Raw genomic sequence first — 19,517 nt, 5'->3', positions numbered from 1 at the left:
AAACTGATTTTTACCACTAGTAAATATCATGGTTCTGTCATTATTTACCTATATTATTGTTTTGGTCTTATTTTTCTTTATTTTGTATTGCCCTTGCATAGCTGTTCAGCAATAGAGATGCATTGTTCTATTACAACTTTTTATAATAATAATAATAATATAATACTGTAAACTGAACTGAATTGAGCAGAGTTAAACTGAATCCAATTAGATTTACCTGAATTCAGCTGAACAAATCTGACATATATTGAACTAAACTGTGCAGAATAGAATAGAATTTCACTGAACTGGATTGAACACTGAACAGTACTGAAATACACTATATTGCCAAAAGTATTCGCTCACCCATCCAAATAATTTAATTCAGGTGTTCCAATCACTTCCATGGCCACAGGTGTATAAAATGAAGCACCTAGGCATGCAGACTGCTTCTACAAACATTTGTGAAAGAATGGGCCGCTCTCAGGAGCTCTGTGAATTCCAGCGTGGTACTGTGATAGGATGCCACCTGTGCAACAAGTCCAGTCGTGAAATTTCCTCACTACTCAATATTCCACAGTCAACTGTCAGTGGTATTATAACAAAGTGGAAGCGATTGGGAATGACAGCAACTCAGCCACGAAGTGGTAGGCCACGTAAAATGACAGAGCGGGGTCAGTGGATGCTGAGGCGCATAGTGCGCAGAGGTCGCCAACTTTCTGCAGAGTCAATCGCTACAGACCTCCAAAGTTCATGTGGCCTTCAGATTAGCTCAAGAACAGTGCGTAGAGAGCTTCATGGAATGGGTTTCCATGGCCGAGCAGCTGCATCCAAGCCATACATCACCAAGTGCAATGCAAAGCGTCGGATGCAGTGGTGTAAAGCACACCGCCACTGGATTCTAGAGCAGTGGAGACGCGTTCTCTGGAGTGACGAATCACGCTTCTCCATCTGGCAATCTGATGGACAAGTCTGGGTTTGGCGGTTGCCAGGAGAACGGTACTTGTCTGACTGCATTGTGCCAACTGTGAAGTTTGGTGGAGGGGGGATTATGGTGTGGGGTTGTTTTTCAGGAGCTGGGCTTGGCCCCTTAGTTCCAGTGAAAGGAACTCTGAATACTTCAGCATACCAAGAGATTTTGGACAATTCCATGCTCCCAACTTAGTGGGAACAGTTTGGGGATGGCCCCTTCCTGTTCCAACATGACTGCGCACCAGTGCACAAAGCAAGGTCCATAAAGACATGGATGAGCGAGTTTGGTGTGGAAGAACATGACTGGCCTGCACAGAGTCCTGACCTCAACCCGATAGAGCACCTTTGGGATGAATTAGAGTGAAGACTGCGAGCCAGGACTTCTCGTCCAACATCAGTGTCTGACCTCACAAATGCGCTTCTGGAAGAATGGTCAAAAATTCCCATAAACACACTCCTAAACCTTGTGGAAAGCCTTCCCAGAAGAGTTGAAGCTGTTATAGCTGCAAAGGGTGGGCCGACGTCATATTAAACCCTATGGATTAAGAATGGGATGTCACATAATTTCATATGCGTCTAAAGGCAGATGAGCGAATACTTTTGGCAATATAGTGTATATTTCACTGAATTTAATAGAAACAACAGAACATTACTGAACTGGATTAAATTAAACTCAAATTTAACAGAACTGAACTAAACTTAACTGAATCTGCACTGGATTCAACTGAAATCAGTTGAACTAAACTAATTTAAATTGAACTGAACAGTATTGAATTAAATTGCACTGAACTGAACTGAATTTGAAAGAAACAAACATGAATTAAACTTAATTTGATTAAACTGAACTCATTCATCTTAACTGAAATGGACTGAAATTAAATTGATCTAAATTAAACTGAACTTTACTGAATTTAATTTAATCTAAATTAACTGAATTGAATTATACTGAAATTAAAGGTGCACTCAGTAATTCTAATCCAATACATTTTTTGTCAAATTCTGCAAATATCTCCTCACAGTCTGCTAGCTGTCCGTTCTGTGGGTGGGCTGAAAAAAAATGTAGTATTTGTACACAGCTCTGGCTCTGTAAATGGGACAAAAACAAAGTGGATCAGACCGATCCACACAACACTACTCCAGCCAATCAGCAACAGGGGGTGGTTCTTGCGCGTGCACAGGATGGGGGGTGGGGGCAGAGCGAGAGGGAAATTAATTAGAAGAACGATGGCAAATCTGGCTGATGCGAACTTTCTAAACTTCAAGGAGGACAAATTGCTGAGAAACAGACCGAGAGAAAAAGGTCAGACGAATGTAATCTAAAAAAGAAGGATTATGATAAGTCAAGAGCTAGGAGCCGCGTCAACATCACAGAGGTTTTTCAGTGGTGGAGAGACCACCAAGAGGTAAAAGGCTTGAAGACAGATGCAGAAGATGCTCTTTTTCTTCTTGATAGGTGGGTAACATAAATTTTGCTATGTTCCACAGAACCCATATATGCTGCTGTTGTGATGTTAGATTTAGTAGCAGGAGAGTTGTGAGTGTCTGGAGCTGGTGGGGGGCAGAGCTTCCAAAGAAGCACTGAAGGGAGGGGTGTGTTTGTTTTGGCAGTTGAGTTCGAATATCAACAGTGTTCCTCAAGAATCGCTGAGTGCACCTTAAGTGAATTTAATTGAAGTGAACAACTGAATGGAACAAAATCAAAACTGATTGAACTGAACTGAAACGAATTTCACTGAATTGGATTGAACTGAACTGAAATGAACAGTACTGAAATTAATTCTACTGCACTGGATAGAAACAAAACAGAATTGAACATAATTAAATTGGATTAAATTGAACTCAAATTGAACAGAACTGAATCAAATATAACTACATTGGGTTAAATTGAACTGAAATGATTTCAGCAGGATAACATTTTACTGAATTGAACTGAATTGGATGGAAATGAATTGAACTGAATTTGACAGAAATGAAACTAAATTGGATGTAACTTAACTGGATTACATTGAACTCAAATGCATCTAACTTGCATTGAACTTAACTAAATTGGACTCAAATTGATCTCAATTGAAATGTACTTACTGATTTTAATTGACTCTAAATGAACTGAATTTAACTTTATTGAAATGAAGTGAATTTAACTGAGTGAAGTAAAGTGAACTGAACTGAACGGAACCAAACTGAACTATATTAAATTGAATGTTACTGAACTGAATTGAACTGAATTGAGCTAAATTGGATAGAAACAAAACTGAACTGAATTTAACTGAATTGGATTGCATTGGACTGAAATTGAATTATCTCAACTGAATAGGACTGAATTTAAATTAACTGAAATGAATTGGATCTATATTAACTGAATTGAACTAAAATGAACAGAAATTAGGAAAACAATTAGGAAACAACCTTTTATCAATCTTTGCCTGTGTCACCAGTGTGTGTGTGTGTGTGTTGAGTGCAGCAGACAATCATTCATGTCCCTCTGTGCTATGAGACTGAGCACGGCTCAAGCAAGGCATCATTCATCAAACTCAGAGAACATGATCCTGCTGGAGAAGACAGCTTGACACATCCTGCCTGATTCAGCTCAGCGTGCCTGTTAGCATGTGTAATCTGACAGGTGTGCAGTGATTACAATACTCTTCAGAGATCAAGACTAGGCCCACTCAAAGGTTTAAGCTCATAAAGGGCTATTCCTCTTTGTTAAGCAGCTACTGATTAGCATTAACAGCACCATTCGAAGAGCAAAAGGTCTTAAATTGTAGTGTATCAGCTATTCTACACCCTATACTGAGCTCACATGCCTCATCAATAGTCTACTACACAGCCACAGATAAACTAACAAACAACAGCTCCACAGCTATTATGATAAAGGAATACAGTTTTTTTTTTTTTTTCCCAGCTGAATGTCTAGGAACTAAACATTTAGCAGGCTGTCAATTACCATAGATAATGGCTATGACTGGAATGTAATACGAGCTTACTGCTGTACTTATTGAATACTGCAAAATAGACAGTATTTTGCCTACTATGTGTTAAAAAAAGTGTAACAGAATACATTACAGTTGTGCTCAAAAGTTTGCATACCCTGGCAGAAATTGTGAAATTTTGGCATCGATTTTGAAAATATGACTGATCATGCAAAAAACTGTCTTTTATTTAAGGATAGTGATCATATCAAGCCATTTATTATCACATAGTTGTTTGGCTCCTTTTTAAATCATAATGATAACAGAAATCACCCAAATGGCCCTGATCAAAAGTTTACATACCCTTGAATGTTTGGCCTTGTTACAGACACACAAGGTGACACACACCGGTTTAAATGGCAATTAAAGGTTAATTTCCCACACCTGTGGCTTTTTAAATTGCAATTAGCGTCTGTGTATAATTAGTCAATTAGTTTGTTAGCTCTCACGTGGATGCACTGAGCAGGCTAGATACTGAGCCATGGGGAGCAGAAAAGAACTGTCAAAAGACATGCGTAACAAGGTAATGGAACTTTATAAAGATGGAAAAGGATATAAAAGATATCCAAAGCCTTGAAAATGCAAGTCAGTACTGTTCAATGACTTATTAAGAAGTGGAAAATTCAGAGATCTCTTGATACCAAGGTCAGGTAGACCAGGAAAGATTTCAGCCACAACTGCCAGAAGAATTGTTCGGGATACAAAGAAAAACCCACAGGTAACCTCAGGAGAAGTACAGGCTGCTCTGGAAAAAGTCGGTGTGGTTGTTTCAAGGAGCACAATACGACGATACTTGAACAAAAATGAGCTGCATGGTTGAGTTGCCAGAAAGAAGCCTTTACTGCGCCAATGCCACAAAAAAGCCTGGTTACAATATGCCCGACAACACCTTGACATGCCTCACAGCTTCTGTCACACTGTAATTTGGAGTGACGAGACCAAAATAGAGCTTTATGCTCACAACCATAAGCGCTATGTTTGGAGAGGGGTCAACAAGGCCTATAGTGAAAAGAATACCATCCCCACTGTGAAGCATGGTGGTGGCTCTCTGATGTTTTGGGGGTGTGTGAGCTCTAAAGGCACGGGGAATCTTGTGAAACCTGATGGCAAGATGAATGCAGCATGTTATCAGAAAATACTGGCAGACAATTTGCATTCTTCTGCACGAAAGCTGCACATGGGACGCTCTTGGACTTTCCAGCATGACAATGACCCTAAGCACAAGGCCAAGTTGACCCTCCAGTGGTTACAACAGAAAAAGGTGAAGGCTCTGGAGTGGCCATCACAGTCTCCTGACCTTAATATCATCGAGCCACTCTGGGGAGATCTCAAACATGCGGTTCATGCAAGACGACCGAAAACTTTGCATGACCTGGAGGCATTTGCCAAAACGAATGGGCAGCTATACCACCTGCAAGAATTTGGGGCCTCATAGACAACTATTACAAAAGATTGCACGCTGTCATTGATGCTAAAGGGGGCAATACACAGTATTAAGAACTAAGGGTATACAGACATTTGAACAGGGGTCATTTCATTTTTTTCTTTGTTGCCATGTTTTGTATTATGATTGTGCCATTCTGTTATAACCTACAGTTGAATATGAATCCCATAAGAAATAAAAGAAATGTGTTTTGCCTGCTCACTCATGTTTTCTTTAAAAATGGTACATATATTACCAATTCTCCAAGGGTATCCAATTTTTGAGCACAACTATATTTCACAATAAACATTTCAAACAGTAGTAGGTCTATTCAATGTTGCCGACACATGAACTCATTACGTTGATTATGAGAGTCGTACATATATGATCTTGGAAATAAAAATTGTTGTTGTTGTTGTTGTTGTTTTAATTACATTTTGTGTAAAAATTTCTTAACTTTTGGCAATCTGATCTAAAAACGAGTCAAGAAAGATGTTATAAATCACAGCTGATATTACTTCCAGTTTATACATCACACTAGAAATGGAAGGTCAAGTCATGACCTTCTGTATTGTATTGTGCCATACAGTATTTCACACATTGTTCTCTGTTGTATTCTGCACATTTTAGCAAATGTATTAGGTTATAAAAATGTTTATTTACAGTACAATAGAAATGTTCATGACTTTTTGAAATTTCATTCATTTCCATGCCTTTGGGAATTTAATAATGTCCAGGCCTGGAAATCACTTTTTAAAATTCCTTGATCATTTCCTAGTTTTCCATGACCGTGAGAAGCCTTTAATACAGTTCCTGTGGGTGGAGTTGGCTCCATGTGAACAGTCGTTTACGGATAGTTATGTCACGTTTGTTCCTGGTATTAAAGTCGGCATGAAACAACATATTGTGACATATTTCTGAGTGAAACAGCTTATCGAAAGTGAACAAAATGTAGGGCGGGGATTTGAGTTTATCCATTGGTTGTTGATTGGATTGTTAAAATATGGGTGTTGCATAGCGGAACGGAGGCAGATCTGAATGCCAGTTTGCAGTGGACGCACACACCTACCACCATGCTGCTTGATTCAGAGCCAGTTATCAGTGAAATTGAGCAGCGCATTTATGAACACATTTATGATCAAACTGACAACATAGACGCACAAGTACATCACGGTCTTGCTTACGAAGAGGCTGTAGCTGTTGAAAAATGAGTGAGTAAAAGATAACCATATTTAATGTTCTGAATCACAATACACGAAATATAAACGAAAAAACACTTACTCGTGCTGTACATCCCAAGATAACTGCATTCAAAAATATAAATAAACTAATGTTGTATTCTTTAGTGATCACCTTAGCAATTCAAGCGTGAAATGTCTCAGGGCTAATATAATATAATATAATATAATATAATATAATATAATATATAGTTTATTATATATAATAATATTAGCTATTCAGGTTAGCTGGTTTCCAATAACAATAGTTTTAATGTAAAATGGACTAAAGTTGACCAAAATGAGAGACAGATATTTTAGGTATTGTGAAATATTTTGACATTTAAAATATTATTTGTAATGTCATTTATGCATTTTTAATGCCTTAAAACAGACAATTAATCTGCATAATCATGAAAGCCCTGAAAGAGACAATTAATCTGCATAATTGTGAAAACCCTGAAACAGACAATTAATCGCCATAAATGTAAGAGCACTGAAACAGACAATGAATCTGCATAATTGTGAAAGCCCTAATACAGACAATTAATAGGCATAATCATGAAAGCCCTAAAACAGACAATTAATCACCATAAATGTGAAACCACTGAAACAGACAATGAATCTGCATAATTGTGAAAGCCCTAAAACAGACAATTAATCGGCATAATTGTGAAAACTCTGAAACAGACAATTAATCGGCATAATCGTGAAAGCCCTGAAACAGACAATTAATCGGCATAATCGTGAAAGCCCTAAAACAGACAATTATCGGCATTAGTGCCCAACCTATTTCACAGATATATCGGTTTCGGCGTGTATGTTAACCAATATGCGCAAATATGAAAACTTTTTTCAGAATATATAATGCAGAACACAATGCTTTAGAATTGGTGTCATAATGTAGTTTGTCCAGCAGAGCGTGCTCCGTATCCATTGTTTACAGAGCTGAGCTGACGGTGGTTCTGGTGACAGTGGTTCTGCAGATAGTGCGGATTTAAGCGGTGAGGATTTAAGCAGTGTCTTCACGGTAAGTTGCTAACTAGTTTGTGAAATACATACTGGAAAGTTAATCAACAATAACCCCATAATTTTCCCTTTTCAATATAACAAATATAACGTTAACCCTGTCCCTGACAACCATGTCACTCATGTTTATCACATCTGTTTGTTATGTTAGCCAACTATAGTTTGTCAGAGCATATTTTCGCAGCTCAGCAGACAATGGTGCGGCAGTGGATTGTGTCTAGGATGTTGATTTCACGCTACGTTGTTACCTAGTTGGTGAGAGGCTATGCTGAAAAGTAAATAAAGTCCATCTTTTGCTCTCCATGACAATGAGCTTATAGCTAACTAGCTAACCATGTAGCTACTTTCATTGCTTGTCAGCTGAGTGGAATCTAATGTGTAAACATGTATTCACCAAACAGTTTTGTTCAGGATTCGCAGTTTGGTACCCCCTTCAACCAAACAATTCCAGTCATTACATTTACAAAATTTAATATTTAAAAGTCTGGTTTTCCACCGTTGAAAGTTTCCCCTGAACTTGTATAGCAGAACACAGTGTAACACCGCTGCTGCTGTTTCTCTCTCGACTCAGCAGGTGTAAATGCTTCTTGTTTTACATCCTGCCCCTAATTGACTGGCAGTATTAAAATAATCAGCATTTTACTGATACTAAACAGTACTACTGATGTTTATTTAGCTATTTGTTCAGGGCTCCAGACTAAAAAATTACGTAGGAGCCATTGGCTCCTAAACTGAAACATTAAGAAGCCAAATGGCTGTTTTTAGTTGCCAAATCACAGAATTGCTCGATTTAGATTGCTGTTCAGAAACAAGACAGAAAGCTGAAGGAAGACAGCTGATGACCCATTAATCGTAGGTTTAATAAACAGAATATATTGTTAAGATAAGTTTGCAATCCCTTTTGTCTCAAATGTTCACACCCCTTTCATAATTTATAAAAATATAAGAGATAAAATATTTTTTATTTAGTACTGCCCTTCAGAATCTACATTACAGATAATTACATAAAGTATAGTATGCATATAGTAGTGTGTTGTCTTCTTGAGCATCAATTAATGTTTGCACCTTGTGTAATATTATGTACAAGTCCCTCAATTGCCGGTATCGGTCTCAAAAACCTCATATCGGTCGGGCTCTAATTGGCATAAAGCCCTAAAACAGACAATTAATCTGCATAATCGTGAAAGCCCTGAAACAGACAATTTATTGACATAAACGTGAAAGCCCTAAAAGACAATTAATCAGCATAAACATGAAAGCCTTAAAACAGACAATTAATCTGTATAAACACGAAAGCCTTAAAACAGACAATTAATCTGAATAATCACGAAAGCCCTGAAACAGACAATTAAATCGCATAATCGCAATTAATTGTTTGACAATTAATCGTCAGCCAAATTTTATAATCGTGACAGTCATATTTATTTTTGTCTCTGTTGATATTAGAAAACATATTTAACATCCCAAAAATTACACACTTCAGCTTTAAGTACTATATTTACAATGCAACCACCTGTTTGCAATACGTTGACCAAGCATTTACATAATTGTGTAGAGTATGTTTATGCCCTAATTATCACTGAATGCTGCTACTATTGATGAAATCATATTTCAGTAAAGTTACAGCACCAAAATAAATGCAAAGGGCATTAAAACCCTCTTGCGCTATGATCCACCCTCAACTCCTGCTGGCTAATAATCCCAGCAATCCCTGCGAGGAGGAATCAGCCGAAGTCTAAAAGTGTGTCAGCCTTGAGGATGGCGTGACCGTAACATATTCAGACACACTGCGCTGGGGTGTGTTTAAATGCCATATCTAATGACAACCAGCATTCCTACACTGACACAATGCCCCACCATCCCATGAGCCTGAAAACACTACTGCTTCACGCACAGCAGCGAGAGACAAATGAAAAGAGATATAAAAGATGTTCCTCATTTGACACCCTGTGGGTTTGCAGTTTTCGTTGGCGAGCGTCATGCTGATGCCACAGGCAGGATGTCAAAAACGGCCAAAGGATTGACACCCCGAGAGTGAGACTGACAGCTCTCACAAACCCACTGCTGAGCAGCTCTCAGCCCACTTGCACACTTGACAGATCTATATTCAGATCGGGTTCTAGAAATCCCCTGGTCACCATGCATAACTGAAATGAGATTATTCTAGAGGTGTCTAAGTCTGCAACAGAACCAGTCCAACAGGAAGTGCCTGTGGGTAGTTGACGCATAACATACCCATGATCTATTATATAAGAAATATTCCGGGTTCAATACAAGTGGCATAATGTTGATTAGCACAGAAACTAACTGACTTGTCCCTCATTTATTTAAATTAAAGTAAAATTTGTGGTTACTGTGAGGCACTTACAATGGAAGTGAAAGTGGCCAATACTTAAACATTAAAATACTCACTGTATCAGAAGTATAGCCACATTATAAATTATTTTAGTGTGATAAAATTCTTAACTTATCCAATATTACAACTCCATTGCCATGACCACCAAACACTGTAATCCCGGTATTGGATATAACTTTAAACAGATAAGGTTAATAAGCGGTTTTATCTCACTAAAATCACGATTATTTTTCTGTATCTTGTGGATATACTTTTGAAACTGTATTTTAGCATTTATAGACTGGCCCCATTCACTTCCTGCAATGGTAAGTGCCTTATTGTGATTATTTTTTGTGGTAACCAACATTATGACACAAAAGTGTCAATTGCGCTTCACTCTTCACTCCAGCTTCATTCTTGCAATTCTGACAAAACTTTACGTTAGCCAGCTACACCTCAAGTGACATATCAGCAGAAATCATAACAATGTACAATATTTGTACACTGAATCAAAAAATGTTAAGGTTTGCAAAGCAAGCCTGTACAAGACAAACATATTGTTAGAACATAAGCACGCATGCACTTATCGGGCCCATGACAGTTGCGTCAACTCACTGGGCCATCCTTATTGTTGAGCCTTGGACAAGGGTAAGTGTATATCTTTGGTCCTGTAACTGGCCACTGTCTTTTTTTCCATCTTTTTTAACACCTTCTGCCAGCCAATTCATTTAAATGGTCCTGCAGTGTGACAAATTTTGAATTTTTAAATGTACAAATATTTCATGTAGGTCATAAAAGTTGCATGCATAGATTTAGAAGGAGTTCAGTATGTCATACTGCAGGACAGGACAACTTCCCACCAGTATTTCATGTCAACTACCATTTTAGACAACAACAGAGTCCATTTCCCTCCATTCACCAACACCAGTACACAAACACAGATGCACAAACATATGCTACTTGCATTACAAACAATAATTTCAAAATGGTTTGTGTGTGGACTTTTCAAAGCAGAACTTGTGTTAGACCACAGAGTAATATTCAGAATGAATTGCAGGTTTCGGTTCTTGTTTTTGCTTCATGAAATCCCTGTTATGACCGTCTGATGAATCAGAGTGCCCAGCAAAGCACCTAACATTACTGAGACTCGGCATTCTATGTTACCTGACCAGTTAAATATGTGTAGTAAACAGTTAGCCTAATTGTTATTTGATTGCTAAAACATGCAGCCCCATAATCATCTTTAGAGGTAGACCGATATATCGGTTTTACCGATTAATCAGTGCCGATAGTTGCTTTTTGGAACTATCAGTTATCTGCAAAAATCAATGCGACAGTTGCATATAACACTCAATATGACGGATGTAGAAACAGAAGTCCCACTTTAAAGGTAAAAGATCCAATCACCTTTTAGATAAAGACGTCCTGTCAATCAACTCGAGAACGTGCATTCGCATCAGCTACCTTAGACCAGTCAGAAAAACAGCGTTTTTTTTTAGCGTAATCTGAGCTAAAGCAGCACAGTTTATCATACCATTGCTGTCAGATTTTACTGCTGATTTTAACTACTGATTTTAAATATGTTATTTGATCGTAATCTTGACCAACTCTTTTGGCGTTTCAGTTTTTCCCCATTTAAGTATATAGGAGCTGTACTTTCATGTTGATTGTATCCATATAAAATAGCTGCCTGGGAGCATTCCAAAGATGGCCGCCAAGTGGACTGACTTGCCTTGAAAAGGACTTTGCAAGTGCCATTTCCTACCAGACATTTTTGCATCGGCTCCTGTGTGTTTACTTTTCCTTGTGGCATGACCTGAAGCGTGTTGCGCCAGCACTTTGGAAGACCCGGGTTCATATCCCGTGTTGAAACCAGGAAGTGGTCACGTGTATTTTCAATAATCATTCAGAGGTTTCATTTTTCCCTCTAAGATAAAATTTTTACTAGGGGTGCACCGACAGATCAGCCACAGATTGAAATCGGCCGATCTTCATCTTAAATCCGTGATCGGCGATTGGCCGATCATGCCTAGATCTAGGGACGATCTTTTTTGCAGCATGCAGGGAATCACACATACACTGCTTATGAATGAGCACTTGCTCAGCCCTTGAAGCATAACAGAGTGGCCTTTGGAGGGTGAGTTGTTGGCAATTCTAAGCATTCACTAATGTAAACTTTCACACATGATGTAATTCATATGAATATGCAATTTTGTTTTTAAAAATATGTAAGAATTACACATGTATGAATATTAAGTTGCCCATTTTCTAAAGTCATTATGGTAGTGATTCTGTCTCGCTGCACAGTGAGCAGGAAGACGATAAAGAGGCTGCTAAGGTATAAAAACGAATTAAACACAAATAAACATGCGAACATCTGAGTACACGTGACAATCAGACATTGTGTGGAGCAATAGAGACTTCAGGAGTGCTTTTTGCTTCACTATCTTCAACATGAGCGCTCTCGGTGTCAATCAAACATGCGCACTCTCCAGGTGCTCTCAATATCTCATCAGTCACTTATCTCAGCGCTATTCTGTGAGGATCACAATTTAAATCAGATTAATGCTGGTCACAATATCACTAATAACAGGTGTGACTGTTTAACCTTCATTAACGGCACCACGTCTTCACGTATTTGCTTAATAATTAGTGATTTGTGTTACAAGACGCCAAAGACAGTAAACAAATCATAGATATTAATGATTTCTCACTGTAGCAGTTTTAGAGCTTGTAATGGAAATATTTTTCTTATTTTTTTTTTTTTTTATATATCTCTGCTGTGTGTGATGCTCTCATGGTTTTTACTGCTTACCAATACATCACAATGACCTTTTGATATTGACAACAGAAACATTCATAACTGTTTTCAATACAAATAAATGTTAGCAATTCACAATTAATGTAATTTTAATGTAATTTTGGTAACATTTTATAAAAAGGTTTCATTTCGTTAACATTAGTTAATGCATTAGGTATCATGAACAAACAATGAACAATATATTTTTTACAGCATTTATTAATCATGTTAGTTAATAAAAATACAATTGTTCATTGTTAGTTCATGTTAGTTCATGTTAGTTCATAATGCATTAATGTTAACTAATACAACTTTTTATTTTAAAAATGGATTAGCATATGTTGTAAAGTTCATTAGTTCATGTTAACTAATGTTGTTAAATAATGTTAACAAATGGAACCTTTTTGTAAAATGTTACCATCATTTTACTGTGTGGGTCATAAACATATAGCTGCACAATATAACTTGCAAAAGTGTGGCAAAGGGCCGATCTTAGTGTTAAAAAAAATGGGAGATCGGTATCAGCCTCAAATGTCCTGATCGGTGCACCACTTATTTTTACCTCACTGATGGTTAGATTTAGGTTTGGATAGGGGGGTTCAGTTTATAAAATATCCATTCCTCTTCACTGAATTACAGCCTGTACAGCTGAAAACAACTCGCTTTATAACTCTATTCTGGCGCCCCTACATGGACATTTTGCCTGGAAAATCAAGTAGGTGTCACTGCAGACCAGAGATCTTCAAATGGGGGTGGAATCTCCAAAAGAGGGCGGGGGTTACTTCGAACGGGGTGTAGTTACTCCAAATGTGGGTTGCAGCAAATCCAAAAGAGGGCATCACTTCCACACATGGTAAGGGTTGGGGGCTCCAGACAAATGGGGCTCACACATGCCCATACGCCTAGCAACACTTACCACTTTTGCCACTGGGGGCAGTGTTTTTGAATTTCGGTAGAAAAAAAAAAAGTAAAGTCAACCTACTGTTTCCGATTTCACTGTGAGATCAGTCTAGGCAAACAGCCTGCTGTATCAAGACATTCCCACAATATAAAATGCATGTTTAATGCAGCTATTTTAAATAGACAAAATGCCAGCTGTCCAGTATTTGGATTGTAAATAAATATTACGCATGTCGATTTAAAAATGTAACACAATTTAAAATGCCTCCTGACCATATGTAAATTATGTAATAAAAACATTTCCTACCAGCTGAGCAATTCAAGCTTAAAGTACCACCATTATATTTACGCTAGTCACAGTCAGCAGGCGATGGTTACCACAACTCCAGCTGTACAGGCAACAAAACGACAGCTGTTAAAAAACAGTTGGACAAAGCAGAGTGCAGGGGTCTCGAGACACATTTTCAAACTACATTAAACTTGCACAGCATCATAAAAACGCAACTTTTATGACTAGAGACGCTAAAAACCAGTATCCTTCTGACACGTGTACCAACTGAACAAAGAGTGTGTCCTATGAGAACAGCCCTTAAAGCTGAAGTGTGTAACTTTTTCGGTGTCAAAATACTTTTTCTAATCCCAGCAGATAAGATTGTGTCCCAATTTTATCTTATCCTATGCAGAGACAACTATAAGTAAGCCATTCTTAGGTTAACTGTAAACACTGTCCCTGTGACACTTTGTTTTGAGCAAACCACTGTTCTGTGCTACGCAGATGATACGCAGCTTTACCTCTACCTGTTGTTCCAGCCTGATGACCCCACCATCTCAGCTCGTCTCTCTGCCTGTCTCTCTGAGATCTTGGCCTGGATGAAGGAACGTCACCTTCAGCTCAACTTTGCCAAGACAGAACTTCTCGTGATCCCAGCCAATCCATCTGTTGATTACAACCTCTCCATTCATCTTGGTTCAACTAACGCCAACCAAGGCAGCCCGGAAATTGGGAGTGGTGGTGGATGACCAGCTTAACTTCACTTCCAACATCTCAACAACCACTCAGTCTTGCAGGTTCACGCTTTACAACATCAGGATAATCAGACCTTTCCTGTCTAAATATGCTACACAGCTCCTGGTCCAAGCTCTGGTCATTTCAAGGCTGAACTACTGTAATGCCCTGTTGGCGGCCTCCCAGCTAGTACGATTAAACTACTGCAGATGGTCCAGAACGCTACAGTGCGTTTGGTCTTCAACCAACCACAGAGAGCTCACTTCACCCCACTCTTGATTACACTCCACTGGCTGCCAGTAGCAGCTTGCATCAAATTTAAGGCTTTGACTCTGGCCTTCAGGACAGCCAATGGAACAGCACCCTCTTACTTCAATTCACTCCTCCAAGTCTATGTCCCAACTCACTCTCCGCCTGGTGGTCCCGTCACAAAGAGGCAAAAAGTCCATTTCATGATCATTTACACTCTCAGTTCCTCTGTGGTGGAATGAGCTTCCAACCTCCACACGATCTGCTGCTACGAACTCAGCATTCAAGAAAAAGCTAAAAGCACATCTGTTCCTTGAGCACTTAAACAATCCACACTACATACACATACTATTTAACAATAAAAAATAAATGTAAAAAATTCCTTGTCTGTCTCTTTCTTCTGAGCTAGCATCTTTATTACTCCAGCCACTGTGATAACTTGGCAGTGTGATACTGAAGATATTGTTGAGTTTTGTATGACAAATTGATTATGTTCCTCATTAGTAAGTCACTTTGGATAAAAGCGTCTGCTAAATGACTAAATGTAAATGTGAACCATCTAGACCCTTTACAACAACATTGACTCAAAAAAATGGCGTAAGTTGGGGATGGGACTATCTGTTTGATAGCTGTTTGAAAACAATGTTTATTCTTGCAATTCCATTCAGTGGCGCAAGTGGCGCAGAAATTAGTCTACACACTTCAGCTTACCTCGGACAGATTGACAAACTCAGCCGCAAAATGTAGACCCTATTGCTGTGGACTGTATGCCAATAATAGGCTTATGTTCAACGATATGGAAATATATATATATATATATATTGACTTTAAGCCATTTTGTATATTGTTTAATCAATGCTTTACTCGTCTATCACAATAATGTAATGTTTTGAATGATATAAATTATTATATTTATAATTAATTTGATTATTAAATTATCATTGTTTGGGAGCTTTTTTCAACAAGTATTGATATATGTCATTAATTTGATCGGCATATCACATAACTAAGTCGATTAAAAATGTAAATCGAATGACAGCCCTAATAATTATATTTAATTTAGTAAATAATAATATCTGTTAGTATTTTAATACAATATATCACATCTTTATTTCTGATTATTTCTATTTAATTTTTCTTCCCGTGTCTATTTTTGTGTGTTTATTTTTATGTTTCATATCGACAGCAAAAGCCTGTGCATATTTTGTTATTTTAGTTCACAACTCCTTGGAGTTATGCAATTCATTTTGTTGTATTTGTGCAACGATAAGGAACTGAATTGAATGAATATTCTTAAAACAGGCCTAATTCGTTGTGCATGACATGCAGTGATCGGTTCTTTACATCAGATAGACTCTGGCCTGTCAACTGTACTCTGTGAAGTCACTGTGTGTACAGCTGATGGGATCAAAATCCAGCCACAATGCCCAATGAGGTGCCTACCTAGACAGCATTTTTGAGCATCATATCGGCACATTCACAGTCTGCTTGCTAGGTTTTGAGAAACAAAATCACCCAATGGGCTTCATTCATGTATCATCTTGACGGAGCATTTAAACACAGCTCATGCAGTTGTGCATATTAGTTATTTGTCGTTGCATATTGATTTAATATTTTCATTGATGTACTACATTTTGTGGTATTTTTTTTTTTTTTTGTGCACTGAGCTAAATGTTCTCAAAACATGTCTTATGTCACGTTTGTGCATGATGACATGCAGTGATCAGCTCTTTACATTAGAGACTGGCTTGCCTGTCAACTGTATTTTGTTACGTCATTGTAAGCACAGCTGATAGGCTCAACATACAACCACAATGGCTGAGGCTCAACACCTAATAAGCAGCCTAGACAACCTTCCTACGCTGCATTTTGGCCATCATAAGCGCATGCAGAAAGCTCTTATGGGCGCTTATGATGCCCCAAAATAATTTACGCGCTTATGATGCACCAAAAATAGGTTACTAGGTGGTTGTCTAGGTTTTGAGCAAATATCACCATCCCTCTCCATGTTATGCATCGTCATGCCTGAGCATTAAAGGGCAGCTATAAACTTGCATTGCATGTCATGCATTCATTCAGTCGTGCATATTAGAGCGTGCACAGATAGAGACACCGCAGGTGTGTGCGTGTGCTGTGCGTGCTCCTGATCTGCAGGGACACATACACACACACCGCGGACAACCTTGAACAGATGACAGATGGCACACTGAACCCATGCACGCGTCATGAAGATGATGATGATGATGGTAGTGATGATGATGCCCAAGGGCTGCATATAGAAAACGTCACGCTTTATCATCGATCGCGTCCCTCTGGCGCATCTTACCACACACAGGCGTTAAATAACGCGCCGCGCAGGTTTATTTCACTCACCGTGAACGGGACGTCGTGGACGCTTCCCACGGAGTAGCAGCAGTCCCCCGGGTTAACGGCCCCTGTCAGCACCTGGTGCAGATGCATTTTCGTTGAACGCGCCGATGTTGAATTATTTACAGCAGCACCGCTTCTCCACCCACTTGGTTTCTCTCCATCTACACCGGGAATCCCATTCGCCTGCGTCCGGCCTGACCGCTGTTCAGCCGCCTCTTAAAACACAGCGTGCGATTAAACACACACCGGCTCTGCTTAAATGTGTGTCACAGTGTCCGATGCCCTGCATAGGTCAGTTAAAATCGCTCGTGTCTCGACACTGTCAACATTAACGAGCTGATTATACGTTCCTCCACCTACTGCCTCTACTGCTGAAACGGGAGCGCGCGGCACGATCACCGCAGCGGGGCGCGTGCTGCGTCCGCGCGACCTCGCGACAGCGCAGGTGTAGATATACACTGACTAGAAAATACACCCGTTTGATGTTCTCTTTAAAATGTAATTGGTAAAACTGGTGTTTTATTGATTTAAAAAAATGCAGTGTTGTTCCCAGACCTAACCCATCCCACTTTAAAAGACATGAATGTAGACTTGTAGTAATAATTGTGCAGAAACGGCTTTATATTTACAGTATAACTGTTTTTAGTAAAGCCATTTCGAAGCCACCAAGAGCCTGATAAAAGCTGGTAAGGACACCGGTAAAGGTGTTTACATAAAACGTAAAATCGGGTACTGGGCAAAAATCTTCCTCGATGGTTTTTTGCCTAAAGGGACAGTTCACCCAAAAATTCTCTCATCATTTACTTACCCTCATATGCCATCCCAGATGTGTATGAACACAAATGAAGATTTTTTATAAAAATATCTCAGCTATGTAGGTCCACACAATGCCATTGAATTGTGGCCAGAACTTTGAAGGTTCAAAAAGCACATAAAGGCAGCATAAAAGTAATCCATACAACACCATGTATTAAATCCATGTCTTCAGGAGTGATATGATAGGTGTGGGTGAGAAACAGATCAATATTTAAGTACTGTTTTACTATAAATTTTCCTCCTCCCCAGTAGGTGGCGATATGCACAAAAAGTAATAGTGAAAATGGAGATTTATTGTAAAAAGGACTTAAATATTGACCTGTTTCTCACCCACACCTATCATATCACTTCTGAAGACATGGATTTAACCGCTGGAGTCTTATGGATTACATTTATGCTGCCTTAATGTGCTTTTTTGGACCTTCAGATTTCTGGCCACCATTCACTTGCATTGTATGGACCTACAGAGCTGAAATATTCTTCTAAAAATCTATTTTGATGGCACCAATTGATGATTCCCTTCATCTTCTAGAAATATTTAAAGTGCTTTTATATTAACATTTATTTTTAAACTCATAATATTGATACAATTGTGGAGGAAACTTGAAGCGTTCATCTAAAATGTGCCAGCGCTTTCATTCTACTCTGTGTACATCTAGGGCTAAAATGCTTCCATGTTTTCGTGGCGCGCGCACGAGTGTGACGCGTCTGTCCCACACGGCCATTGATCAAAGAGCGGAGAGGGTATTGCGGTCTGTTTACAGTGCCGTCCCGTTTGATTACAAATCACACAGATCTCAGATGAATAATAGAGAGATTAAGTTATTGCGTGTCATTTCACACAGTCCGAGCGGAATTATAGTCATATTCCCACTAACTATAAACTGGTCACGCGCAGGGAATCCCAACTCCCCCGCACGCGCGGGGTTGGTGTGTTCCGAAAACACATTACATGACATTCATAATATTACAGTAGCCTACAGTCATGACAAGACATTTATTGTAATAGCCTACATAGACATGACATGCATAACATTAAATACAATTCATAATAATAATATTTTTAACTACATATAACATTTATAACATCACTCGTAATTCATTCACAGTTGTACTGTACACGATATTCATAATTATTAATTAGATACATAACATTATAACACTCATGACACACTGTAGGCCTATGCAATGCTGAAGAAGCATTACAAAAACATAACACATAACAGTGCATGACACTTGCAAAATTACATGACATACACAATAGTCCTTGAAATTCATACTTGACATTCATAATAATACATGTTAATATTATATGATACTCCTGACATTACACAACACTTACGACATAATTAAAGCCAAATAAGCACTAACTGTGTTATAAGAACAGCAGAATGAATGAATGAATGAATGAATGTTTACCTGGTGTTATGTGAATTTATATAGTTACAAAGC

At 38.6% G+C, this 19,517-nt stretch overlaps 1 protein-coding gene across 2 annotated transcripts in view; it reads right to left on the bottom strand.

Annotated features, from left to right (window-relative positions):
- The window catches only part of LOC127456325 (dmX-like protein 2), a 115,084-nt gene extending 97,487 nt beyond the window's left edge, over positions 1-17,597 (bottom strand). For both annotated transcript variants that reach the window (XM_051724764.1, XM_051724765.1), the window contains exon 1: positions 17,253-17,597. In XM_051724764.1, the coding sequence (XP_051580724.1) occupies positions 17,253-17,339 (87 nt within the window). In that variant the 5' untranslated portion in view covers positions 17,340-17,597. The remainder of the gene's footprint in view (positions 1-17,252) is intronic.
- Between the last annotated feature and the right edge of the window lie 1,920 nt (positions 17,598-19,517).

Source organism: Myxocyprinus asiaticus, chromosome 18, assembly GCF_019703515.2.
Source record: "Myxocyprinus asiaticus isolate MX2 ecotype Aquarium Trade chromosome 18, UBuf_Myxa_2, whole genome shotgun sequence".
NCBI lineage: Eukaryota > Metazoa > Chordata > Actinopteri > Cypriniformes > Catostomidae > Myxocyprinus > Myxocyprinus asiaticus.
This window is presented reverse-complemented; position numbering and strand designations above follow the sequence as displayed.